Source organism: Giraffa tippelskirchi, chromosome 13 (assembly GCF_054371585.1).
Source record: "Giraffa tippelskirchi isolate mGirTip1 chromosome 13, T2T-mGirTip1v1.2.pri, whole genome shotgun sequence".
NCBI classification, from domain to species: domain Eukaryota; kingdom Metazoa; phylum Chordata; class Mammalia; order Artiodactyla; family Giraffidae; genus Giraffa; species Giraffa tippelskirchi.
In genome coordinates this window covers 113,812,380-113,840,141 of record NC_137287.1, presented here as the reverse complement: position 1 = coordinate 113,840,141, position 27,762 = coordinate 113,812,380, and the positions used below count along the sequence as shown (strand labels likewise).

Sequence of the window (27,762 nt, the reverse complement as noted above, 5' to 3'; positions counted from 1 at the left end):
AGGAAAGAATACTAGAGTGGGTTGCCATGCCCTCCTCCAGGGGATCTTCCTGACTCGGGGGTCAAACCTGCATCTCTTCCATCCCCTGCACAGGCAGGCGGGTTCTTTACCACTGGCGCCACCTCCATTCCCCCTGTGATGCACCTGGAGTGGGGGATATGGGTGTGCAAATTGTCCCGAGGCACGCAGGGTCTGCTATGGGTGTTCCAGTCATAGTAGAGATAGACACCTCCACCCCCACCTCACTGCAGGGCAGGTTGCCCATCAAAGCCAGCAGCCTGGCGTGGAGCAGTCAGTGACAGTGCTTGGGTCCCGCAGGTCACCAGGGGAAAGAATTTGGAAGTGGGCAGAGGCAGGGTCCAAGTCAAAAATCAGCTAAGTCACAGTGTGGAGAGCAGGCATGGCCCAGCCACTGCACTGGCTGGTGTCCAGCTCGGCCACGTGAGACTGTGGGATGCAGGTGGGAAGTGAAGGCCAGTCCCAGGTCTCAAACAGGGACCAGGGACAGCAGGTCAGGGTTCAAGCCAGGCTCAACTATGTGTGACCACAAGGGGGCCACCTGGGGAAGAATGACAATACTGGGTGACGGTGAGCAGCCTCGACAGAGACGGCGTGTCAGTCAGACTTGAACCCCGGGAACTCCAGTCCCCTTTAGAGGACGGCGACCCCAGGCAAGACGACCTGCCCCCAAGTCTCCCTGGGGAACCAGAAGCACTGAAGCAGGTCATGGATACCAGCCTGCCCCAAACAGGCTGTCCTGTGGTGAACTGAGATCCCAGCCCCCAGGGATGGCCACAAGGCCCCATCCGAGGGATCCCGCTGCTGGAAACATCGCCCCTCCATTTAGACCTTCTCAGACCTGGGACCTGCTCCTTGTCTACCTCGTCTGCCCCACCCAGGACTCTTCCCAGCTTACAAGCCAAGGGCCACAGTCTGTGCACTGGGCCATGACGAGGGAGGGCCACAGCTCAGGCCGGAGCCACGGCCTTGGGAAAGTCAGGACCCCTGTGGCCAGGTTCCACCCAGCAGATGGTTACTCCTGCTTTACCAGCCTGACTTGGGGGTAGGGCTCATCACAGGCCAGTCCAGCCATCTATGGCAAAGGCCCACCACTGTCCCACCTTCCGCCGACCCCACACAACAGCCGAGACCTCGGAGCCTTGAGACACTTGGGTGCAGAGAAAACTGTCTCTTGGCACCTTGGGTTCCCGGGGGCAACTGGGTCCAGAGCCCAGGCCTGGGCTGTGCGCACAAGGTGGCAGTCTGAGGATGGGGGTCAGGTCCCCCCACCCCTCAGAGCCCTAAGGACAGTCACCAGGGAACCACAAGCGGGATCCAGGAGGAAGGTGGAGTCTAGAGCACGGGAGAAAGACAACTTTTATTCTTTCAAGAAAATGCACCAACAAGTTGAAGGAAGGAGCACGCTGGCTAGGTCCCCTGTTCTAACCAGGGGCTGAGATGAGGCCAGGCCTGACCAGGGCTCGGGAGAGGCCGAGGGGCTCCCTGTGGCACTCGGGGAGGGCCAGGCCAGCTCAGAGGTGGGACTTTGTTCTGTTAGCACCAGGAACTGCCCGCAGCTGCAGCCGGGCTTGGAGACAGGACAGTAGGTGGTCCTGCCTGTCCCCACCTGAGCAGTCTGGGAGGGGCTGGTGGCAGAAAGCTCCCTGCAGGCGGTCGTCTGAGTGTGATTCTCAAATTCACAGCCCAGAATCAGTCCCCCAGCCCCCTGTAAACATGAGAATGGGCTCGTGACTGCCAAGCCCCTAAGACAAGATGAGGGTCCGAGACGTGTGGCTGGGCTTCAGGCGACCCAGGAGCTGCCGGGCTTTCTCCTGCATGAACAGCTGGTCCCTGGTGCCCCCGCAGGCCACTGTCTTCCAGGCGGTGGTCATCTGGGAGAAGCAAAGGGGGTTACCATCCAGGCAGTGGCCGGGGCTCCTAGGGAAGCCTGGAGACCCTGGTTGGGGAGGGGTGGGGACATTTCTATCACACTCCCTCCCTCTAGAAGCCACAATCTGTGCTCACTGCACCTTCCTGGTGGACCTAGGGAGTTAGTGCCATCTCTGGGCATCCTCAGGGGTACAGCAAGGAGGCTGGACCAGGACACAAGCCCCCACCCTCCCCCGTGCCTGCCATGTGGCAACAACCCCCACGGGAGTTAAAAAGCTACAGCTCTGCAGGCTGGAGAGCAGCAGAGAAGTGTTGACACCTGTACATGGCTGGGGAAACAAGCAGGGGATCCCTGCCTTCAAGGACAAAGTCACGGAGATATGTCTTAACTGCGAGCAAGACCACATCGTGAAGGAGGGGCTTTGCGGAGGGGGATGTCTGGTACCCAGGTCCCCCGAGGGAGTGGCATCTGGACAGAGATGTGAAGCCCAGGTTCATCAGTCAGCAGAGCCACAGAAGGGCATCAGACAGAGGCAAGGCCGGTGCAAAGGCCCTGGGGTGTGGAGGGCACAGAGTGAGGCCCCGAGGGGAAACACTCACAGGGGCAGGGGTGGGAAAGTGGCCCCGGGACTTCAGGGCTGCCGGCTTCTCGGGCTTGGCCTGCAGGAAGCCCTCGTTGAGCAGGTTGCTGTCCTCTCTGCTGCCCGATGGGGTGAGGCCCAAGGAGCCCGCTGCAGGGATGCTGGTCGACTGAAAGCAAAACCAAGTCAGAGGCTCAGCGTTTTGCCACAAGCCTTCCATGGGAGGGAGAGCACAAAAGAGCAGCCACATCCCAGCGCCACCACCTCGGGGAGATCAGGGCAGGAGATGATAATTCTCTGAGCCTCAGCTTCCGCTTCATTTAAAGATGAAGTAGGGAAACAGCTGGCAAGTTCCTTTTACATGAAGCTGGTTCCTCTCCGTCCCAGGTGGAGACGAAGGTGTTCCGGCTTCTCCGGGGACCAGAAGCACCCACGGGGACACAGATGTCTGAGTCGACCAGCACTCACGGGGGAGCTAGTCAAGGCAGCCCCAGGCCTGGGCAGCCTCCTCAGTGTCCTCATTACAGGCAAGAACCCGAGGCACAGGCAGCTAACAGACGCCAGAGACCAGGCCCCCCACTCCACCTCCTCTGCGCTTAACCACCTGACTTGACTTTTTTTCTTTCCACTAGTTATTTCACTCGCCCAAGGGTCTGGCTGGAGGGTACCAAGTTCCCAGCCTGGTGTGGATGCCTCGTTAGACGGAGCTTTCTCTGCCAGGACTGTGAGAGTGGCAAGCGAACCTGTAAGAGCTGCCAGGCAATTATCTGTCTCATGGGCCTTTCCACAGCCCTCACTGTCTGCTACCGGCCACCAGCGAAAAACAAGCTCATCCCACTGCCTGCTGCAAGGGATCGATTGCCCGGCATGGTTCCTGGGGCCCAGGCTCTGTGGAAGCAGCAGCCCCCTCTGGAGGTTGGCCTGGAAATAGGGCAGCACCCATGCCAGGGCAGAGGTGTCCCGATCACCTGGCAGGGTCCCGAGGCACCTCACTGATCGTCTCCAGGGTCTTCCCTAGCAGTGTAATACAAGGGAAGGTGGTGAGGACTCAGAAAACACGCGTGTCCAACAAGTTCTAGTAATCAGCTCTTGCCAACCGAATCTTCTGTGAAGGACAAGAGCAGGGCTGCCTGGACTGACGCCAGTGGGGGAATGCCCAGTGCCACCTGTCCCCTTCCTCCCCGCTGAGCCTGGCACATGGAAGCCCCGCCGACTCCACCCCCAGGGTCCTCTCCAGGCTAAAGGGCTCCAGAGGCACAGGCCCCCAGGAAGACTCCATACTCTCAGCCTCCTGCAGCTGAGTGGGGAGTAGGATGGCTTCTCTCCCAGACCCCTCACCAACCTTGGGCAGCGTGGACATCATCAGTTTCACGTCCTCGTCCACAATGTCGAGAGCCAGGGACTTGCGGACTTTCTTGATGGGGCTTCGCCGCATCTAGGGGAAGGTGGAGGTTAGGGCACACACTTGGATTCCCGTCACCCCCACGCCTGATGACACTGGCCCTGGCTGCCCTGGTCCAGAACCAGGCCCTGGGGCAGGGAGCCCTGGATCAGGCCAGGCTGGAGAGCATCTTCTGGGGGAGCTGTGGGGGGGCCCGGGACACTTTGGCCCCGTCATAGACTCGGTCCACAGGGCAGACTGTCCTGCCTGATGCTCACCAGGTATGGAGGACACCAATGCCACCTCCACCCAACCTTATCCCCAAGGGGACCAAGCACAGCCCAAGTCTCTACCGCACTAAACACTTCCCCAAACAGCCAAGTTACAACTAAAACACCCACCTGCTGGGGAGCTAGAGACACAAGACCCCATGGGACACAGGCTGTTACAGGGATGCCCAGCCCCCGAGCCCCGTGCCTCCTATAAGCAGATCACAGGGCGGCTCCGACCCCAGGGAGGGCCTCTGAGACCGACACCTACCTCCCAACTCAGCCCTGTGCCCCCAGCAGCTGCTACCCAGGCTCGGAACCACCTTCAGACACAGAGAGGCCAGGGAGGGCCCCAGTCACACTCTGCCCACACACCCGGGGGCCAAGCTGGAGGGTCCCCTCCCAGCCTGGCCGCCCACCTTGGCCGCCCACCTTGCCCACCCACCACCACCCTGGCCCAATCCCGCCTTTCCTTCTCCCTAGAGGAGAGCACCTGGGAAGAAAGGGGCTTCAAAACAGGGGACACAGAGCCACCTGCGGTCAGGAAACCACGTGGGCTGCAGGCGGGACAGGCCTGTCCGGCGCGGCCCGGCCCTCCGCACCCGGGTGTCAGGAGCAGTGTCCCTGGCCACTCCCCACCTCCTCACGCTGCCCCGACAGCTCCGTCTGAAAGACGCCCCTTGAAATCCTCTGAGCCTTTTCTGTCCCTGAACACGTGTACTCACTGGGGGTGTTGGTCATTTCCGCCCACTGAACCCCAGGAGCAACCCACTCTGGGTCTTAATCACCGCTCTACCCACCCAGCCCGGCCCAGAGCCCACTTCAGGAGAGTCCAAACAACAGCGACCAAGTGAGGTACCAGTTCAAGGGGAGAACAAAGGGTCGCAGGCAGCTGCGCCGGCCGGTTTCGTGGACCCCCAGGCTGTAGGAATGGACGGCCAGGCCCCGGCCCCCCCGCCCCGCCAGCCGCTCACCCCGGCCTTCCTCTTCTGCTTCTCGGGCCTCACTTCATCCTCGATGATGAGCTCGATGCCGGCCTCGGAGCGCAGCACCTCCTTCAAGTCCTCCTCCAGGTGGGGGGTCTGGGGCTGCAGGCGGGGATGGCCAGGGTGAGGCTCTGCGCCCAGGCCGGAGGACATGGGCCGAGCCTGCTCATGGGGGCGGCGGGACAGACCGGCCGCACCTCCGCTGCCCTGGGCGATGCCAGAGGCGGCCTGGAGCCGGGACGCTGGCCTCACACACAGTGTCTGTGGCCATTAACCGTCCTGCCTGGGACACTGGCTTCAGCTCCCTGAGGGCCGCGAGCACCCCTACTTCATCAGAGCCACTCACCCAGCCCGAGGAGTCAGCTGGCATCCTCCACTGGGTACAAATGGAGGCTCAGAGAGCGCGAGAACCCGGCTCAGGGCCACACGGCTATCAGGTTAGACCTGGATGCACTCAGAGCCCAAACTCCTCCAGGCCTCCAACCCGTGACAACAGAGGTGTTGGTTCCACATCCCTTTCTTGGGCCTGCGAGGCCAGGGGGTGTAGGGTGAAACCAGAGAAATCACTCTAAAAGCCCCCGTGTACTTGAACTAGCGCTGCCAAGGTCAGACTTGCCCTCTTGGATGTGTCCTGAGAGCAACAGCACACAGACATTTCAGTATCTGGGAGCTGACTCAAAGTCAGGAAAGGGCCGAGCTAACTGCGCCTGGCCTGGGGCCTGTGCAACCCCGCCAGCTCCAAGCCAGGACGGGGAGACCACAACCCCCCACTTGGGCCCCACGTGGTGAGCTGGGAGAGGAGCTTGCTGCAGGGAGGGATTCTTCTCCACGACCTGCCTTTCTCCCACCTGTGGTGGGTTTCTCAGAAACAGCCTGCTTCAGAAAACCCCGGAGTGCCAGCCCTCTCTTTCGCCCTGGGGGAAAGCAAGACCGTTTCATGAACTGGGAGGAGTCGGGGGAGACGGCCATCCTCACACTGCAGGGAAAGCAACCCAAGGGTTGGAGACATGTGCACACTGCCCAGCTGTCTCCATCCCACGGACAGGCAGCCGGTCAACAGGCTTAGGTTTGAAGAGCAATTCGCCACTTTCCTCAACCAGCTTGCAGTGCCCATGCAAGTCCTTCTCCATCCCAACAGCTGCCCACGTTCTGCCTGGCACGGCCATGAGCTGAGTATTTGATAATTTTGGATGTCAGCCTCCACCACCCCCAGCCCCCCGCTCCACCAGGACGCCACCATGGCACCAGCGCCAGCCAGCACCGCCTGCAAGGAGGCTGCTCCAGAGACATTTGGCGAGATGGAACTCATTGTAACAGGGGGCCGTGTTTATCAAACTAGGGAATCATGACTTCTCAGGGCAGTCAGGAGACGCTAATAGGATCTCAGGAGAACAGGGCGAGTGACCATACACGGCTGGAAGACTGGCCCTGCCACACCACCTACCAGGGGCTTTAGTGGCCCGTACTTCTCGAGGGCGTTCTTGAACGGGGTCGGCGTGTGGGGAGTGTTGTCCATGGAGTACTTCTGATCTGGGGTTACGAACCTGCCAGGCACAGAGAAGGAGGCTGGGCGACGGCACTGGGGGGCTCTGCCGTGGGCTGTCCGACTCCCACACCCCGCAACTGACCTCTGGCCTCAGCGGCAGAAAGGCAGCCCCCAGACGTGGTCTCTTCCCATCCCATCTACCCACCCACTCACCTCCCCATCTGCGAGGGGGGTTCCGGGGGCAGACAGGAAGGGCTGTCCTCAAAAACAGCAAAGAAGAGGAAGAGCCTGAGGGAGTCCAGGAGACCCGAATGGATGGAAGAATGGCTGACGACGCCACTAGGGTTTTCCATAAAAGAAGGTGGCCTGTGGCCAGACTGCAGCACCAACGGGAGAAGGGGCGGACTAGGAGGGCAGGGTGGTCCAGGAAGACCACAGCCCTCCCCCACGTCTCTCCAGAGAAGCAGCAACTCCTTTTGTGGTGCCAGCTGTTTGTTTAAGAGCTTAGATTTGCAGACCAAGACTTTGACTTGACAGGAGAATCATTTCTCATGAAACCTATCTATGTTAAATTTTAGATCAGTTGTTGAAAGACTGATCTCTGATCAAGGGATCCATAAAGCTTATCTGAAACTACCTATCATTACAAGAACTAAAATTTCTGAGCGGATCCCTGAATTACAGCTTGACTCCTGAAATATAAATAGCAATGCTTCTCCCCCACCCAGCAAATGTAACAAGCCGAAGACCAGTTAAGCAACTCTACCTGGAATTCAAGGGTCATGATGAGACAAGGAAGAAAACTTATTGTGAAAGCACCTCCACAGAAGCAGGTAAGCAACCTGTACAGGCCTGAAGGTGAAACACAGCCGTCCCTCCTGAGCACCAGAAAGATGGAGAGAACTGGGGGGCCTTGTGTCCTTCCCGTAGAGCTGCTCAAGCACAGTGGATCTGCACTCGAAACTTACAGAAATGATGCAAACATTACATTTTTCGTGGCAAGGTGGACTCTCCACATTTCTAATCTCTGAATTTAGAAAACCATCAAATTAAAAAAATAAAAAAGAGGAATTCCCTGGTGGTCCAGTGGTTAGGACTCTTGCACTTTGCAGAGGGCACAGGTTCAATCCCTGGTCGGGGACTACATTCCCGCAAGCCATGTGGCCAAAAAAACAAAACAAGAAAGAAAAAAAAAGAATTAGAACAAAAGTGAGCACCAGACTACACTGATGAAGGAGGTGTGGTGACCAGGAGGAGGCTGCCGTCATGGTTTCCCAAGGTGTCCCTCGCCCGGAGCCGGTCTCTGCGGGGTGGGGAGCAGGCCCGGCACTCACGCAGCGTGTTTCTGGTGCAGGGGCGTCTTGTCCCGGTGCAGCGGCGTGGTGACCACCACCTTCTGGCTGCACACGGGGGTGGACGTCAGCGAGGGGCTCTCCAGCTCCAGTGTGTCCTGTTTATTCCAGAAGTTCAAAAACTGCCAGGAAGACAAAGGAAACCAGACGAGGCGATGAGCTCAGGGCCGGAGAGCAGAGGCCAGGACAGATAAGCAGGTCCATGCGGACCCTTGGCTTGGCGTCGCCCAATCCTCCCTTTGCCAGCCTGAAGGGAGGTCCGTCTTCCACCCCCATGTGCTGCTGGCCGTGAACTTAAGGCAAAGCAAGCTGGCTGTCTGAGAGCAGCTTCTTTTCAGAAGGAAAAAAAAAGCAGCTCTTAAATGATTTTCCTAAGCTTCACAAGGGCAGGGCCAGACCGGTTTGGGGTCCCACGTCCCCAGCAGACACCCAGAGAACAGCCTGTACTGGGTGGGGCGGAGCGGGGGGCCGTCACCCGCTCCCAGTGAGCAGTCGGGGTGGGGTCTGCGCACCTGGGAGGGCGAGAAGGGCAGGGTCTTGACGGGCGTGCTCTTCGGGGTGAGGCTGTTGCAGGAGTCCAGGAAGGACAGGCTGGCGCTGTTCTCCGTGACAGGGGACAGGGCGACGCGCCTCTTCTTCTGCCGCTTGAGCACAGAGGGCGGCGTGCCCACGCCCGAGCCCCCCACGTCAGTGCTGGGGGAGATGGGGATCAGCTCGCCCCGGCTGCCGCGGCTCAGGTCGGAGATGGTGTGGCCGTCCAGGCGGTACTCGGTCACACTGGGTGCGGGGGCCGCAGCCGGCCGGGGCTGCTGCTGCTGCCAGGCTTGCGGCTGCCCCGGGCTGCCCACAAGGCTGCCCTCGGCCGATGGCTCCTCAGGGAGGTCAAACTTACTCAGGTCACACCACGCGTCAGGGTCCTGCCCAGAGACGGGGGCGGGATTAGGAGTAACTAGCTTTCCCAGCAGCTGATAAACCACAGGGCTCATGTGCTATTGGAAAATACCAGAGCATCAATACCTCCCTGGCGGCCCCGTGGTTGAAACTCCACGCTTCCACCGCAGGGGGCACAGGTTTGATCGCTGGTCAGGGAACCAAGATCCCGCATGCTACGCGGCACAACCAACAACAAAAAGCACACCGAACATCTGCTGATGTTCAATGATCCACAGCCCAGGAACAATCACCTTTAACATTTCCTTGCCTTTCCTCAAAGATTCTTCTATGTCTGTGTATCTGTATTTGTAAACACAACTGAAATCCTATCATGCACACGGCTGCTTGCTGTTATTCAAAAAAAAATGTGCTATGCATTTTTAAGATACACAAAAAACACCGAGAAAAATACAAAGAAAATTCATATGCCCATCAAGAAGCTGAAGAAATAAAACCTTATCATTCATATGCCCATCAAGAAGCCGAAAAAATAAAGCTCCAGGTCTACCTGGCAAACCTCTGCCTGCATGCAGGAAACCACCGCCGAAATTAAGTACTGACCATCTTTATGCATTTATCAATTAACACTTACATGTGTCTCTAAATATTTAGTATTTTCAACGTTCCTAACTTTAGTACAAATCATTTCTATTTCGCTTCTTTTTCCATTTAAAATTTCTGTAGAGCTGAAATAATGCAGGTACCTCATTCTATTACCAAAGTTTAATGTTTACCATCAGTAAACTTTGGTTGCTGTTATAGTAAAAGCAACATTAACTTTTATAATAATTCTTACAGCTGGAAAACGTTCTATCATTTGAATATACGTTACTCAATCCCCTTCTGTTGGACATAGGGTTCTTCCTCCTAATTCTTAAAGACTAAAAATAGATGTTCTTTATGAACATCTTGGACATAAATCTTCTGTGTTTCTTGACAGAGACCTGGAAGTGAAGAGCTGGGCCCAAGGGCATGAGCAGGATGAAGGGTCTTCATTTGCCAGTCACGTTCCCAGACAGCAGGCGGCCCTGGGCTCCATGAGCCTGTACATCACGGCACCTCACTGGGTGCTTCAACTAAATTGTGTCCACCCCCCAGTCACCCTGCTGAGGGAGTATTACTCTCTTCCTCTCAACCTGAGGCAGCCAAGTCAGAGAGGGTGTGATCCTCCCAAGGTCACTAAGTTTCTAAGAGTAATTCTGAGAGGCATGCTCGGGTCCTTTCTGCCTTTGTTCAGTTAATTACAACCTAGCCCTTGGGCTTCTGGAGACAGAAGTCTCCACTTCGGTCTCTGGGCATCTGGCCCTGAATGGACAGGAACCCCAGTGGTGATTTCTGGTCCCTAGGGCTCGCAGGAGCCTGGCAAGTTCATTCCTGAAGGTGGAGGGCGGCTCAGGGCAGTGCTGACTCCAAGGCCACCTCCCAGCACAGAATGCCAACCTTGAGGGGGCCCCGGAATTCACGGCATCTCCCAGACCTGAGCACATGAGCCAAGGATTGGCCCAGGAGATGGATGGCAGTGTTTCTGCAGCTACTGTGACCCCCCCCACCAGTCGCTGGAGGTTATCGTGGAACGGCCCGAGCTCGGCACTCAGCAGCTGGATAAGCCTCCTAACCTCTCTGAGCCTGAACTGAGTCCACCACCCACTTCACAGGCTGTTACAGGACTGAGAGCATACCGGGAGGCAGCAGGTAGCGAGCCTGGCATGTGGCAGGCCCTCAGGGGTTAGAAACTCTCACCACAGAAGGAGCACCAGGACTGGGACATGGCAGGTGCCTAAGGCTGGACCGAGGCAACACGGTGAAGCACCAGCAGGGCGGGACAGCGCTCATCTCAATCCGCCCTCGGTGGCCCCCGGGCGGTTTGCTGAACAGACTGACACACACAGCTAACTCTGAAATCCCTGCTGGTGGAGGGGACACCCGAGTTCCTGCCACTGCGGGCAGGAGGGGAAACCCAGAGCCAGGGGGTCTGAGCAAGCAGCGCCAAGACCAACTTCACAGTCTAAGCCCTCACTGGGCAGGACACTGGGCACGACAGTTAAGACCTCAGCACCTCACTCGCTGTGTGACCTTGGGTACACTGTCTGATCTCTCTGACCCTCACCCTCATCTACAAAAACACAGAAAAGACACCTCCCCAAGATACCATGTGGACTACACGTTGAGCCCACAGCCTGACATTTAGCAGATGTTCAATGAACAGCATGATTATTTTCAGCTAATAAGAGGAAGCCTACGTGGAAAGCTTGTGTGGGTGCTGCCCACTGAACCCCTCTGCCTGCCTAGTCAGCCTCTTGCCCACCACCTCCTGAAATCCACTCCACACCTCAGGCCTGGCGGATACAGCTGTGAAGTCACACCAAGAAGTGCAGCCCCCACCGGAGACCCTCCCCAAGGGGCACAGTCCACAGCCAGTGAGGCCTCAGGGGCGGCTCTCCCTGAGTAACCAGGATGCACTCACCGCCACAGCCCCAAACCCTGGCCCATACAGGGGTCCTCTCCAGGAAACCCGACCGTCAGTGCTACCACGAACACCAGTGCTCTGTGGTGCTGCTATGGACTCCACACCCTCCCCCGAGAACTCTGTCACCCCACTTCCGCTGGGGAGCCTGCCCCACCACCCCGGGCTTTACGGGTCAGTCAGGAGCTCCCTGAAGACAGGGAGGGCACAGCCACTATCTTGGGGTTGCCAGGCCCTGGCCGGGCACTCAGCATCGACTTCGCCACGTCAGTGAGACGATGAGCAGTCGGAAGGATGTCCGTCTAGGGGTACGAGTGCTCCCTGTCAGGGGTGCTCAGGGCCCATTGGGAAGTCTTGTGACCAACATTACCGACTCGATCAAGTCCAGGGCTTCCGAGAGGCCGGACTCCACAGCCGGGATGAGGAGGTTGGCAGCCTCCACCACCCACTTGTAGGGCAGGCTGGTCTCTGGCGAGGAGCCTTCCTGGTCCTCACGCTTGGGGAAGTCCTCCAGGGGCTCTGGGGTCTGCACTCCGTCCAGCTCCGCGGGGACGGGCTCCTGCTCCTGGGTGGGGGCGGCTGCCGTGACCTCCTCCTCGCTGCTCTCCTCTTCCTTCAGGGCAGGGAATGTTGGGGGCCAGCTGGTCACGACACTTCCCTGGGGACACAGGGCATGCAGTTTGGATTTCTCATTGTGAGATACAAACTGTGCCGTGTTTCAGCAAAAATGTACCATCTGAACCTTATCAGAAGCCTGTCAACCTTATCACTTGATAAAGAAACTCAAGTGAACCCAAATTGAAAGACAGTCTATAACATAACTAAGCAGAGACATCACTTTTCTGACAGAGGTCTGTCTAGTCAAAACTATAGTTTTTCCAGTAGTCAGGTATGGATGTGAGAATTGGACCATAAAGAAGGCTGAGTGCTGAAGAATTGATGCTTTTGAACTGTGGAGTTAGAGAAGACTCCTGGGAGCCCTCTGGACAGCAAGGAGATCAAACTAGCCAATCCTAAAGGAAAGCAACCCTGAATTTTCACTGGAAGGACTGACTGATGGTGAAGCGGAAGCTCCAATACTTTCGCCACCTGGTGCGAAGAGACAATTCATTGATGCTGGGGAAGATTGAGGGCGAGAGAAGGGGGCAGCAGAGGATGAGATGGTTGGATGGCATCACCGACTCAACAGACATGAACTTGAGCAAATTCTGGGATAGTGAAGGGCAGGAAGCCTGGTGTGCTACAGTCCATGGGGTCGTAGATTCAGACATGACTTAGCAGCTCAACAACAACAAAGTCTAACCTTATGCTTCAAAAGTATCAGTACCATGAAAGGCTAAAGTGGATGAAAGAGACAGGACAACAAAACAGTGTCTAATCTTGGACTGGATCATGGGTAGGAAAAAAAAGGAATCTGGATGGAAGATTAGTTAAAATTCCTGAACCAATGTTAAATTCCAAGTGTGTACTGAAGGTACACTGATGAATGTCCTTATTCTTAGGAAATACAACTCAAGTATTAAGGGATAAAAGGCATAATGTATGGAACCAACTCTCAAATAGCTCAGGTTAAAAAATATATATATGCATATAGAGAAAGATAAAGCATATCTGACCAATGTTAAAAATTAATGAACCCAGTAAAGGGTATAGGAGAGCACTCTCCTTCCAACTTTTTTTGTATGTTTAGTATTATTTCAAAACGAAGGTTTGAAAAAGGAGTGGATACTAATTTTGTGACAGGAAAAGAAAAAAGAAATAGAGGAAGATCGTTTGTGGCAATAGTTCTCCTGGCAGAATCTGGAAACAAGCTTTGACATGTTAACCTGACTGCCCGAGGAGCCTTGAACACAGTACGTGTGAGATTCCCAGTGGCTGAGACTGCACTCCCAAGGCAGGGGCAAAAGTTCAATCCCTGGTTGGGGAACTAAGATCTTGCAGGCTGCACACTGTGGCTAAAATAGAATAAAATAAAATGTTGATTAAGACATTCTGTAAAACCTGAGCCAGTTGTGACCACAGTGTGGGAAAACAGGCAGCTCCACTTATTGCTACAGCAGAATGACATTGCCCTTTAAGTGGGAATTTGGCAATGCCTTATGAAAATTCGCTTCCCTTGTGGCTCAGCTGGTAAAGAATCTGCCTGCAATGCAGGAGACTTGAGTTTAATCTCTGGGTTGGGAAGATCCTCTGGAGAAGGGAAAGGCTACCCACTCCAGTATTCTGGCCTGGAGAATTCCATGGACTGTATAGTCCATGGGGTCGCGAAGAGTCGGACATGACAGAGTGACTTTCAGTTTTCACTTTATGAAAACTTCACATGTCTACACTGTTCGACTAAGCATTCCACACACATAAGGCGGCACACGTACAAGGAATCTGAACCATGATGTTCACGGAAGCAGACATGGTGACGAGATGTTCATCAACACAACATATGACAGATGACATGACAGATTCAGGAATGAGGTAAAGGTCTGTACACACGTAACGACAGGGGAAGATTTAAGGAGAGAAAGATGTTTGTAAAACTGGTGGTTTAGTCACTAAGTCTGACTCTTGTGACCCCATGGACTGGAGTCCACCAGGCTCCTCTGTTCACTGGATTTCCCAGGCAAGAAGTGGGTTGCCATTTTCTCCTCCAAGAATACTTCCTGGCCCAAGGATCAAACCCACATTTCCTATGTCTTGCAGGCAGATTCTTTATCCACTGAGCCATCAGGGAAGCCCATTTGTAAGACAGCAAGAAGATCAAACCAGTCCATCCTAAAGGAAATCAGTCCTGAATAGTCACTGGAAGGACTGATACTGAAGCTGAAACTCCAATACTTCGGCCACCTGATGCAAAGTACTGACTCATTTGAAAAGACCCTGATGCTGGCAAAGATTGAAGGCGGGAAGAGAAGGGGACAACAGAGGATGAGATGGTTGGATGGCATCACCGACTCAATGGACATGAGTTTGAATAAGCTCCGGGAGCTGGTGATGGACAGGGAAGCCTGGTGTGCTGCAGTCCATGGGGTCGCAAAGAGTTGGACACGACTGAGCAGCTGAACTGAACTGAAGGTCTAATCTTACACAAAACACCGCCTGATGTTTTGTGTCTGGGGGGCTGGCCCTGCTGGCCCAAGGGGGAGCCTAGACCTGGATCTGGACCTCACAGGTTCAGCCTCACCCATTCCTCTCCACTGTCATTTTAAAGATTCTATTGTGCTGGTAATTTATTTAACTAAGGTTAACACCCGATTTTCTGTTGTTAGAAACAGAACTTTAATGACTGTCCTTGTAGCTAAATCACTGCTCATTTGCTCATTTCTTTCTTAAGAAGTTCCTTGAGGTAGGTAGACACATTCTTTAAAAACTTGAATGCATTTTGCTAGATTGCCTGCCAGAAAACACTTGCCTTTTCTGTGTGTGTGGGATTACCTCACTGGTCAATGCTTGCAATTATAACATTTTTTCCGTGCTTCAAAAATAATACAATGATCACTGTAGGGTTAGAAACAAGCCTGTAAAGCTCAAGGCTGAGCCTATAAATCCCAGCTTCCAGAGAGAACGGATATACTGTTTAATGCATATGCCAACATTTACTACCAAGGCAGAAGGGGGCAACAGAGGATGAGATGGTTGGATGGCATCACCGACTCAATGGACATGAGTTTGAATAAGCTCCGGGAGCTGGTGATGGACAGGGAAGCCTGGTGTGCTGCAGTCCATGGGGTCGCAAAGAGTTGGACACGACTGAGCAGCTGAACTGAACTGAAACTTCAATATTTTTAAAAAAGTGTGCCCTAGGGTGTAGGATGTGAAAGTGCAAGTCGCTCAGTTGTGTCTAACTCTTTGCAACCCCATGGGGTTGCAGTCCATGGAATTCTCCAGGCCAGAATACTGGAGTGGGTAGTCTTTCTCCAGGGGATCTTCCAAACCCTGGGATCGAACCCAGTTCTCCTGCATTGCAGGCGGATTCTTTACCAGCTGAGCCACAAGGGATGTAAGATGTTAACAATTATAAATGTGACACCATATGATTTCATTTATATGACGTTTTAGAAAATTACAGAGATAAAAAAACCGATGAAGGGTGCCAGGGACTAAGGATGGGAGAGTCTGGGCTGAAAGGGCACAAGAGCCTGGGGGGTGATGGGGATATTCTGCATCTTGACTGCGGTGGTGGTGACATGACTGTTTTGGTCCTGACCTCCACAGGAAACGATGAATTTTACTGTGACTGCACCTTGACACATCTGATTTTAAAGTACACGTATGCTTTTACTATGAAAAGGCTGGAGAGAGTAATAGGTGGGAAGGAAGCCGTTGATGAGGACAGGAGGAGGCTGAAGACCTCCCGCCTGACCCTCCCTGATGCTGGCTTCTGCATCCTGCATCTGTGGGCAGGTGAGTGCCAAGTGTAGACATGGGTGTCACAGAGAAAGGCCCACATGAGAGACATGTGGCCACAGCGACCCTCCTGCAGAATTAAAGGACAGCCGTGGGAACAGATGAAAAGGGAGGAGCAGGTGCTGATGGGATGGCATCGGATACTAGTGAAAACAAGCCGACCCACCCAAGCGCCCCAAGCGCAGTGGCCAAGCCCTCTGGAGCTCCGCTCCCCGCTGCTCACCTGGCCTTCCGAGGAGGGGGCACTCTGGCGGCCGTCCTTGTCCTCCAGCTCCAGCAGCAAGTACATGGGGGGCTTGCTGTCTCTGGACTCACTCAGGAAGCCTCCTGTGTCCACCTTCCTCTTGATAGTGGAGTTCCAGTGATTCTTCACAGCATTGTCCGTCCTGCAGGGGCCAACCAGACCTTTGACCCCAGCCCTGTGGCCTGCGCCCCACCGGGTGCATCACTAGCCTCCCTGAGCTGAGCTCTGGCTTCTGTCAAGGAGGGTTCAACCTGAGGACCTCGAAGGGCTCTCAGCAATAAGATCGTGTCTGACATGCCCGCAGCCTAGCATGATTTATGGAATATTTCCATACACCTCTGCGAAGTAAGCAAACATCTTATTCAGCCGACAGGGTAAAAATCCTAACATTGAAGTGTTCCGGCAACTCTCAGTCCCTTCCCTGCTCAGTGGGCATCTGCAGAAACTGGAAGCAAGCTGCTGGCCCCTGTCCTGGGGCTCAGGGACCTCAAACGTGAGCCCTGATCACCTCCCATAGACAGAAAACGGCCAGAGAGGGCAGAGCAAGAGGACACAGGGTCCCCTGCTGACTACTCTGCGCCTTGGCTTTTTAATCTGGAGAATCAGATCACTTCCTCCTCCATCACTTGTTAAAGATTAAAGAGGAAACACATATAGTCATACAAATCAGAGTAGTGACATGAAGCAGCCCAGAGAGCAGCACAGAGGTACGGGAGAGAAGCTGACGGGGACGCAGTAGAGCAGGGCGCAGAGCAGAGAAGGAGTGGAGAGCAGCACAAGGCACAGAGACGCACGGATGTGGAAGCACACATCGGCATCGGCGTGAGCAGCCTCAGAGCACACGGGTCACAGCAGTGCAGAAACGTGGACGCCCAGAGACACTGCCTTCTTTGGGGCTCTGAGCTGAGTGCTCTTCCACCAGAGTAACAGCTTGACTGAGCCACCAGTCTCAGAGGAGGGTCTGGGCACTACGGGGAGGTGGCCAGGGCCTGACCACTGTTGGGAAGGACAGACAAGCCTTTCCCAAGGAAATAACGTTCCCCACCAAAAACCAAAGGATGAGAGCGAGCTGGCTACACAGTGGGCACAAGGCAGGGGGCGTCCAGGCTACCGGGAGCAGAACACAGAGGGCGTCCAGGCTCCGCGTCTGCGGGTGGGAGGAGGGCAGAATAGAGCAAAGCGTGACGGGTGAGCGAGGGTGACTGCGGATCAAGGTGAGGCTGGTGGCATCGACCAGGTCAGGCTGGCCACACAGAAGAGGCCCGAGTCTCCAACCCAAGGGTTAGAGGAAGCACCAAAAGGATTAACACACTTGGGTCTGAGTTTGGAAACAGATGATTTCAGACTCCAGGGAAAATAGGCCATCTGGTATTTGATCGCCTTTCCCTCCCAGCACCACAATGCCATGGTAAAGAAAGGATTAAAAATAAAGCAAAATAAAAATGCACATGGACAGGACGCATGTGATTAGGACGCAGCACTCCTAAGGCAGGGGGCATGAATTTAATCCCTGGTCAGGGAACTATGATGATCTCGCATGTTATACAGCGTGGTCAACAAACACACACACAAAAAGTACACAGACAAGGAGAGCAGGGTAGAAGGAAGTAGGGAGTAAGAGATTGTTACAGGTTTCCAGAAGATGGAAAGCAATTATGGGAAGCAACTCAGGAGACTGGAGTTGACCCTGGAGGAAGATCTGGCAAGATTGCAGCCAAGTGCCAAGTTGTTCCAGTTCTCCCTGCAGAACCCCAAGAGGCCCAGTGCTTGGAGAGACCAGGCTCAGTAAGGAATAGGATGAAAACAGAGCAGTGGTTTGGACATCCAGATCCTGGCCCTGATCTCACAGGCAGGAGGAAAGAGACTTATTCTCTTCAAAAAAAAAATGACCAGGCAACCTGGGCCGTGTGGCTTCTCAGTTGTCGCTAGTGGTAAAGAACTTGCCTGCCAATGCAGGAGATCCAAGAGACACGGGTTTGATCCCTGGGTCAGGAAGGTCCCCTGGAGGAGGGCATGGCAACTCACTCCAGTATTCTTGCCTGGAGAACCCCATGGACAGAGAAACCTGGTGGGCTACAGTCCATGGGGTCGCAAAGAGTCAGGACACAACTGAAGTGACTTAGCACGCATGCAACCATGGCCAGGGCAGAGGATAGGGATGGCACGAAACCAAAAGTGGGACCAGATGAGAACCTGCACAGCAAACAGAAGGCCCCCAGGCCCGCCCCACCCATCTCCAGTCCCCCTGTAGCCAGGTCCCTGCACTGCCCGACTCCTCTTCCGGGGAAAGTGAACAACCCCAGAGAGATCAGACTGGGCACTGAACATCCCCACAAAGGCCAGGGCGTGCCCTGACCGACCTCGGCAGGTGGCTCACCTCCCCGGCAGCATCTTGGCAATCTCAGCCCAGCGGTTGCCCAGCACCTTGTGGGCCTCGCAGATGATGCGGTCCTCCTCCTCCGTCCAGCAGGACTTCTTCACCTCAGGGTTGAGGTGGTTGTGCCAGCGCTCACGGCACTGCTTGCCCAGCCGGCCCTTCAGGTGCTTGGCAATCAGCGTCCACTGCTTCGTGCCGTACTTCTTGACCAGCTCGATGACCTTGGGGGAAAGCCACTGTGAAGCCAGTGGGACCCCCCTAATCCCCCATTTCCTCACCAAGCACCCACCACGGGGATGTCATCCTCAGTCCCCTGACCCTCCGGGGTGGGTGAAGGCCACGGTGTGGCAGGCCCAGGCCCAGGCATTACCTTCTGGTCCTCCTCTTTGGTCCATGGCCCTTTGACGAGGTCTGGATTCAAGACCCTCAGCCACCGGTACTGGCACTGCTGGTCAGTGCGGTTCTGGGGAGAGGACAGGCATCTTTGAGAACTCCTGGCCTGTGGCCCTGCCTCGTTCCCTGAACCACCACACGCTACACACCCACGGGCCAGGACATGCATGCTTCCCTTTGCTACAAGCGGGCCTGGATGGAAGCAGGCAAACTCAGAACCCTGTGCGAAGCCACTGCCCACGACCACCCTGTGCCAGCCTGTGGGCTACATCAGGGATTCTCGCTCGCTTCTGAGAGGGGCCATTGCCCTGAAGGTTTCAGACCCCGTAGAGGACAGGGAGTGAGGAACGGGGCTGAAGGGTCTGGTGACCTGGTTCCTGAGCTGCCCGATGAGCCAGGAAAGCTAACAGCAGCTCCTGCCACATCCCCTCCCTGTCGGCCACCTGCAGAGCTGGGGGTGGGGGACCCTAGGGGGACCCACATCACCAGGAGGCTCTAGATGCTGGACAAGGTGGCTCCAGTCAGCTCTGCGGGGGCCTCACCATGAAGCCTGCTCAAGCATTGTTTCCTCTCAGGTTCAGTTTCATGGTTGAGAAATTGAGCAGCAACTTGTCAGTGACTTGCAGGAAGAAATGCAAATATGCCACTGGTATGATGCATGATTGTAGAGCCTAAGGCCCCCAGGCACCCAGAGGCTGCCACGTGGGGACGCTTGCATCAGGGCGCCTCCGATTCCAGTTTGGGTAGAAAGGGCCTCGGGAAGCTGGAAGGTTGCTTTGTTGGGAGAGCTAGGGGGGTGCTTGGTAAGGAACACCCCTTTCTTCTCCCTGACACCAAGTCTCTCCCAGGCCCTCTGTCCGAGGGAGTGGGCGGCAGAGGGCTGCACTCACGGGAAAGTGGCTGGCCAGGAACTTCCAGTCTTGCTGTCCAAACTGCTTCACCAGGGCCCTCAACTGCTCATCCTGCCAAAGCCAGGAAGACAGAGGGCTCAGCTCACACACGTATAGAAAGCGGCTGCTCTGGACCGAGACCCACTCTCCCCCCAACAAAGGTAACAGCCTCATTCATCCATTCACGTCATGAAGTGATCATCTAACTACGCACCAGGCACGCAAGCATCAGAGCTGCTCAACTTTTGGGATTTAAAGTCTAGAGGGAAGCAGATGCTAATCAAAGGCTTCTGCAAACAAAAGGAGGGCCACCCTGTGCTTCGCGGATGGAGAGGCGGACGGTGAGGCCTATGGGGGATTCAAGGGACAGGCTCCAAGGAACTCTACTGGAGCTAGGCTGCAGGAAGCAGGCGAGAGGGAGGCAAGAGGATTTGGGGGGGAGGGGGGAAGGGGGGGTGGCTAGGACCAGACCACACGCAGGGTTGATTCAGGCCTCTGCGTCATGCAAAGCCACTGATGCACTGAAGCATCACCACTGACAGGTGGTCACGGTCCAGCGTGCTTGTTGTGAGCGTCACTTTGGCAGCTGCAGGAGGGCAGAATGGATGAGGGGAGGCCATTACAGGCATCCAGGCCAGAGGCGACAGTGACCCAGCCCTGGAGAAGGGGGAACATGGGCACTTGGAAGGGAAAACAGTACCTGTTAGAACGTTCTCCTGAATATAAACTATTGATTCACGCAACAACATTAAAATCACAGTATCATTAGGATGAGAGAAAGAAGTCAGACATAGGAAGAGTACACATTGCTTAATTCTGTGCAGAGGAACTTCTAGAAAAAGGTAAACTAAGCTATAGGGACAAAAAGATAGTCAGTGGTGTCTGTGATCAGGGTTGGTTGGTGGGTGGGTGGCTGGGAGAAATGAACAGCAGGGAGCAAGAGATGCCTGGGGTGATGGAAACACCCTACAAGGTGGTGTTGCTGTGAGTTTCATGGCAGCACATCCACTGAAACTCACTGGATTGTACTTCAACAGTTGTAGCTGATTGTGTATAAAATATTCCTCCAGCAAACTGACTGTTTTTACCCCCTGCAACTTGTAGGTTCTCAGTTCCCGGATCAGGGATTGAATCGAGGCCCTCACAGTGAAAGCTTGGAGTCCTAACCACTGGAAGGACAGGGAATCCTCCAAACTGGTTTTTTTAAACTTTATATATATAAAGAAAATGTAGTATTATCCATACAATGGAACATTACTCAGCCTTAAAACAAGGAAATTCTGTTACAAGCTACAACATGGATGAACCTTGAGGACATTATGCTAAGCAAAATAAGTCAGACACAAAAGGACAAAGACAGTTCAAGCCCACTCATATGAGAATCTAAAGCAGTCAAAAATAAAAACCAGGGACTTCTCTGGTGGTCCAGTGGCTAAGACTTTGTGCTCCCGATGCAGGGGGCCTGGGTTCAATCCCTGATTGGGAAACTAGAATCGATATACTGCAACTAATGATCCTGCATGTGGCACCTAAAAAATGATCCCATGTGTTACAACGAAGACCAGTGCAGCCAAATAAAAAAAGAAATCAAAATCAGAAAGAAGAAGCCAAGGGCTAGGGGGAGGGGATGGGGAAAATTAGTGTTTAATGATTCAGTTTTTTTTTGCAAGACGACAATTTCAAAGTCCTGCTGCACAGTGAGAATACACTTCATGTACCGAACGTACACTTAAAAACAGTTACAATGGTTTAATATTGGGTGTTTTTTCATACACTCTCTCTCCCGGGCAGGAAAACAAAAAGGCCACCACAGACATCCAGACCCTCAACTGCAGCTTGGCCACAGCCTAGCACCAGCTGGACAAAGTCCCCATAAACCCTGTTGCAGGGCCAGCCCACGTCTGCACAGTCAGCTCTGGATACCATGCCCTCCCTTGCTGCCCATCCCACCTGGTCAGGCCAACCCCTGCCTTCTGCCCATGTCTCCTGTGTCCATCTCCAGCACCACCACCCTCCTTGACAATTGGGGTGGACAATTTCCCCCCTCTCCCAATTCCTCCTGGACCCCATGGGCCCCTCCCACCTGTCAACTCCTACCTGCACTGCCCTAGTCCCTCCACAGCCATCCTCTGTCTGAACAACGCAGCGCCCGTCCCTGCTCGCTCAGCCTCAGGCTGCCCCAGATCTCTTATCCACCCCACATCCAGTAGACCAGCTCCCTGAAGCCGGGCTATGGTCGTATCATTCATCTGCTTTAAAAATCGTGACTGGCTCCTCCCTGTCAGCTGCACAAGCCTCCGTCTCTGAGCCCAACTTTCAAGGCCTTCCTCCTTGGATCTTGTTCAATCTTTCCGTCTAAATCGACCTTTTCAAAAACTCTTCAAGGGCCCTTCCCTCCAGCCACACCAGGGCTCCTCTACTTGCCTTTGCCCACCTACAACCCCTTTCCTGTTCTGACTTACCCACAATTTTGCATACCTCCCTGATCGCTGAATTTGCAAATCCTCACACATGAAGTGTTCCTTAACCTCTCAGACAACACTAAACTCAACTTCTAAAGGCATTTAAGACAATGACAGGCACCTCTTATGTCTAGGAGGCTTAGTGTAAGACAGGAGATACCACGGTGGGCATAAAGAACGTCGGTCCTGCCAGCACCGTGATGGCCACAGCACGTCCACAGGCCTTGTGTGTGGTCTTATTTCTCCATCCCAGGCAGAGAGAGATGCTCTGGGGTAGGGACCCCATCTTGTCTGGTCTCTTAAGACCACAAGAGCAGAATATAGTTCCTGGTCTACAACGGGATGAACAGAAAAGGCTGGCCGAGGACTCCGGTGAGGAAACATCTTTTATGATTTAAGAGTGTTTCACAACTCAAACAGTAAGTTAAGGGAGGGTGGGGGGAAGAGACTCACAACTAAACACATGAAGAGAGAGATAGAATAAAAAGATAAGGCCAATAGGAGTCTAACATGGTACAATCAAGTTACAAAAAGACCTGACAGTTTCTATAGAACTAAATATACCTACCCCATGAGCATCCCTAAATATCCTGTCTAGAGAAATGAAAACATAATCCTCAAAAATACTTAGGCAAGAATTTTCATAGCAGCTCTAGCCACAATAGACAAATACTGTAAATAACCAAAATGCCCATCAACAAGTGAAACATACCATGGTCTATCCATACAATGGAATACTATCCAGCAAGAAAAAATGAACAAGGTACTGAATCATGCAACATTATGCTGAACAAAAGAAGCCAGATAGAAAGAGTATAGCTGTATGAATTCATTTACAATACAGTTGAGAACAGGCAAAAAGATCAAACAGAGACACTGACTGGATGGGCCACTGCCCGGAGCTGGGAACGATGCACCACAAAGGGAACTCCCAGGGATCATCAAGATGGCGCTTATGTAAGTAATACACTCTTATTAAAAGTGCTGGAACTGTCCACTTTAAAAAAAGTGCATTTGACTATGTGTGTGTGTGTATATATATATATATTCCATAAACATGATTAAAAAGAAAATAAATTCAGAGCTCAGTATTGCTGCTGCTAAGTCACTTCAGTCGTGTCCGACTCTGTGCAACCCCATAGACGGCAGCCCACCAGGCTCCGCCGTCCCTGGGATTGTCCAGGCAAGAACACTGGAGTGGGTTGCCATTTCCTTCTCCAATGCGTGAAAGTGAAAAGTGAAAGTGAAGTCGCTCAGTCCTGTCCGACTCTTTGCGACCCCATGGACTGCAGCCTACTAGGCTCCTCCATCCATGGGATTTTCCAGGCAAGAGTACTGGAGTGGGTTGCCATTGCCTTCTCCGACTCAGTATTGCAGACACAATATAATTATTGTTTTTTTTTAATGATAAGAAAGTAGGGGTTTGCAGATTTGGCTAAACTTCCCAGCAGTTACAGGACAAGCAGCACACAATTAAAGTCCAGGATACAGAACACGTCAGCTTCCAAGAGACAGCAATTGTTGGTCCTCAGAGACACATCCCTCCCAGAGTTCTCAATACTGACGGGGTCCAGGAAGGCTCGGAGAAGCATCAGAGAGAAACAGAGGGCCCACTGGCTTCTTCCATCAGCTCCTCCCCTTCATCATACTGGTCAGGGCATCAGGTAGACACACCCCAGGTTCAGTTCTCAGTCTGGCCTCCCCACCCCCCCAGCTGCCATCACCTCCATCCCCTACAACTACCCCTCAGTGTCACTCACCTCCTCCTGGGTCCATTTGACCTTGCACTTGCTGTCTCGCTGCTCCGGCACATCTGAATCTGTATCCTGGTAGTGCAGCTCATCCAGCTCCTCACTGCAGGGAAAACAAGCCAAAGGTCAAGGACATGCATCTCTAAGGGCTGCCACCTGATGGACAGACAGTGTGGACAGAGGCCAGTGACCTCGAGGGAAAGGTTTCAGGGAGGTGGGCTTTTACTGTAGGTACAATGTAGGTACTTCCACCCTCCCTCTTTCTAAAAAGTTTTTGATGAAATGGGGTTATGGGGACATTTCCCTGGTGGTCCAGTGGCTAAGATTCTGAGCTCCCAATGCAGGGGGCCCAGGTTTGATCCCTTGTCAGGGAACTAAATCCCACATGTGGCAACCAAGATCAACCACAGCCAAATAAATAAATAAAAATAAATATTAAAAGAAGAAATAGGGTTATGGTCTTATTTTTTTCTTTATTCTTGTCCTTGCACTAACACTCTTATGACTTCAAAAGCTACAAGGAAAAAGATTTCAACAAGAATATTAGGATATTCAACACCAGACACCCATTTCATATTTCCTTTTCAGTAACGAAACTTTAACTTGCATGGGTATTTTAAGGATTAAAGCCAAAGATGTATATAATCATTAAGCACCAGGATTTTAAGAAATATTGGTTATCTGAGAAAACCACTTAAAATACATTATCTCAGGGACTTCCCAGGTGGTCCAGTGGCTAAGACTCTATGTTCCCAATGCAGCAGTACCCTGGTCAGGGAACTAGATCTCACATCCTGCAAGTGAGAGTTTCTAGAGATTCTGCGTGCCACAACTAAGACCCAGCACAGCCAAATATATATTAAAAAATAAAATATATTACCTCAGTAACTATGTCCATTTTTGCATACCCCTTTCCAATCCTTGCCTTCACACAGGCCTGATTCATGAGGCAAAAAATCAGAGTACAAGCAACTTTGAATTCTGGATGTTTTTATTTTCTAACAAGTAATTTTCCAAGTCACTCCAAAATCTTCCTGTTTACCTGGTTTAATGGTTACAAAAATGAAGATCACACTATCCACCCCCAGGGATGTCTGGGACTCACTGAGCACCCTCCCAACTCAGGTGGACCTGTCAGGGACACTCCTCAGTTATGCATTTTTAAGTAGGAAAAGTCTATGATTCTCCAAGCAGAGGTCAAGTGTCAAAAGAAGGAAGAGGATTTCCTTCTGCAGCCATGCTCCTTTCCCCTTCTCAGCCTCTCCCTAGTCACTCCCCCACTCCCCACGGCACCTCAGAAATCCTCCTGTCTCATAACATAGGCCCTTAGGTTGCAACTGCCTATCTCCTTGACAGCCGGGACAGAAGTCAGCTCCATCTGCCTTTGGAGGATGGCACCAAAATGCCTTAAGAAATGTTTGCTCTGGAAATGGCCAGATACAGGAATGAATGACTAAACATGCAAAGCTACCGCCTCTTAGTTGAAATGCTAACATAAGTCAACTTTTAGAATGAGGTAAGGAAGGGACAGACACTGTCTAAACCCAGCAACACCAGTCACAGGAGCTGGAATTCAACCTTGTCTCGTCATTCCCAACCCAATTGATGGAGTCCTCCACCATCGCAAAATAGGAGAAAAAAATTCTACAAGATACTAATAACAGAAAGAAGCTGGCTTTAACATCAATTGCCCCTGCCCTCTCTTCTAACAGAAACTATCTTTGGTTCTCTGACACCCAGCTTCTAACAGAAGCTCAGCAAATGTTCCTTCAAGGACGAAGTGATTTCTGTGTGAACACTCTCTGGAGCTCCAATACTCTATTTAATGGGGACAGCACTTCAGACGGCTGGGAGAATTTTGTGAGGTTTAATATATTTATATCACCATCACGGTAATGACTGTCTACTTCACATGCGTTCTCATTATCCCCATTTAACAGATGTGAAAACTGAGCTCCCAGGTGGCACTAGCGGTAAAGACACCGCCTGCAAATGCAGAAGACATAAAAGTCACAGGTTCAATTCCCAGGTTGGGCAGATCCCCTGGAGGGCATGGCAACCCACTCCAGTATTCTTGCCTGGAAAATCTCATGGACAGAGGAGTCTGGCAGGCTACTGTCCATAAGGTTGCAAAGAGTCAGACACGACTGAAGCGACTTAGCACGCACACATGAAGCTTGCAGGGGTTAACCTGCACCTGCAGGTCCTCATCTCATAATCCCAGCAGGAAAAGCAGAGGCTAAGTCAGTAGTGGCAACCACATGGAGGTCCCACACACCCTTTCTATGCCCTTCCATGTGCTGGGCTCTGCTCCAGTTGGGGTGAGTCAGAAGCTGAGCAGGAAGTAGGGCAGTGGTGCAGAAGAGAGTTAAACAAGTGGCCAAGAATCAAACTGAATGCTGTGGGGTTCCAGGGTGCAGAACCCATCCCTCACCTAGGAGCTGAGATTCCTCCACCGAGCCCCAGGGCATAGATGGTAGAAGACCTGGGGGTTGTCAGGGGCCTTGGGTTTGCTGCCTGGAGTGAACACTTCCCGAACCAGAAATTCCAGGCCTGACATGTGCCTGCCCAGAAAATTACTCTTGGGAATTGGAGCTGCCCTGAGAAACCAGGGCCCGAGGAAGACACACCCTGTGCCTGATGACTGCCCAGGGATCAGATGTTTCCTTGCTGAGGAAAATTCTAGGGAAAGCGGCCACCATTGCCTCTCAGATCTATCTGCTGAGCCTGTGAAGGCAAACACCATCTGAAATGGGATTTCAGGCTATCTGGGCTGCATTAATCCCGGGAGGAAACAGGTCAGAACCCCTTGTGGTTTAAAAGGTTGAAAAGCCTAGAACTCAGACACTGAAGGAACAGGTGTAAGACAGGGACGTGGAGCCCACAGACCTAATTCCCGGTTTGTCTCTGCCACTCAAACTCTGGGGGCGTAAGTAAAATGGAGACTGCAGTTCTTGCCTCCGCCCCAGGGGTTGCTGGCACAGATCAGTCTCTCTTCCCCTCGCCTTTAACCCCAAGGGCCCCAACCCCCGCATGTCGAACAGGAAGAAGGTCTCCGGAGCGAGACCGACCTACGGCCCGGAGCCCAGGTGTGGGGGACCAAAAAGTCCCTCCCGGCCCCAGCATCCCTCCTAGGTCAGGGGAGAGAGCCGGCAGTGTTCCGTGCTTCCCCGAATGCTAAGAAATGTCCACCGGCAAAACCCGACCCCGCAAAAGGCTCGAAAGACAAGCGTTTTCCAGGCTTTGGCCTCCCACCCGGCGCGACTTCGAAAATCATTTTTCTTTTCCAGGGGTCGCCACCCTCCTCGGTAAAGGCCCTTCCAGCTGACACCGCCGTCCCACCCCCACCCCGCAATTAGGCGGGAGACAAAATGACATCATACAAGGCTTGGCCTGGGTCCCAGGAGACCCGCCTGCCCCAGCTCCGAGGCCCAGCAGGCCTGGGGGTGCCGAGCGAGAGGCCCCCGAGAGCCCCCCGGCTTCGCGCGCACCCCCGGCGACTCCCTGCGTCGGGAGACGCGGGACACCTGAGTTTTCTGCCGACCCCAACCGCGCCCGGCCCGGCTCGCAAGGGCCCCGGCGAGGGTGGCGGTGGGGGCAAGGGTCGGGGCTGAGGAGGATGGCGCCTGGGGAGGGGGGAAGGGCCCTCCGCCGCCCGGCTCCGCTCACCCGCGCGTCCGCCGCGACATCCCCCCGGCCCGGGCCGCGCCGCGCTCGTCCGCCCGCCGGCCGAGCCCGGAGCGGGAGCCGGGCCGGGGTCAGGGTGCGGGCTGCTCTGGCGGCTCCGGGCCCCGGGGCCTTGTGGCGAGGCGTCAGGGTGACCGCAGGTCCGGCCGCTGCTCACGGGGACTGCGGCCGCCGCCGGCGCTCGCAGAAACACTTTTCTATCTCCCGCCAAGCGCGTC

At 53.8% G+C, this 27,762-nt stretch overlaps 1 protein-coding gene across 2 annotated transcripts; it reads right to left on the bottom strand.

The window, feature by feature from the left end:
- Positions 1-1,359: 1,359 nt before the first annotated feature.
- MYBL2 (MYB proto-oncogene like 2) lies at positions 1,360-27,762 on the bottom strand. Of its 2 annotated transcripts, XM_081557001.1 has the most exons (14): positions 27,527-27,762; positions 23,867-23,960; positions 19,645-19,716; positions 18,732-18,824; positions 18,362-18,582; positions 15,964-16,126; positions 11,713-12,000; positions 8,458-8,862; positions 7,928-8,067; positions 6,552-6,651; positions 5,096-5,209; positions 3,814-3,906; positions 2,491-2,640; positions 1,360-1,892 (listed from the first exon to the last, which is right to left on the bottom strand). In XM_081557001.1, exons 1-14 carry the CDS (start codon positions 27,544-27,546, stop codon positions 1,764-1,766), a joined length of 2,082 nt encoding a protein of 693 aa, XP_081413127.1. In that variant the 5' UTR covers positions 27,547-27,762; the 3' UTR covers positions 1,360-1,763. The 2 variants fall into 2 exon arrangements, with proteins under 2 accessions (XP_081413127.1, XP_081413128.1); XM_081557002.1 differs by lacking the exon at positions 19,645-19,716.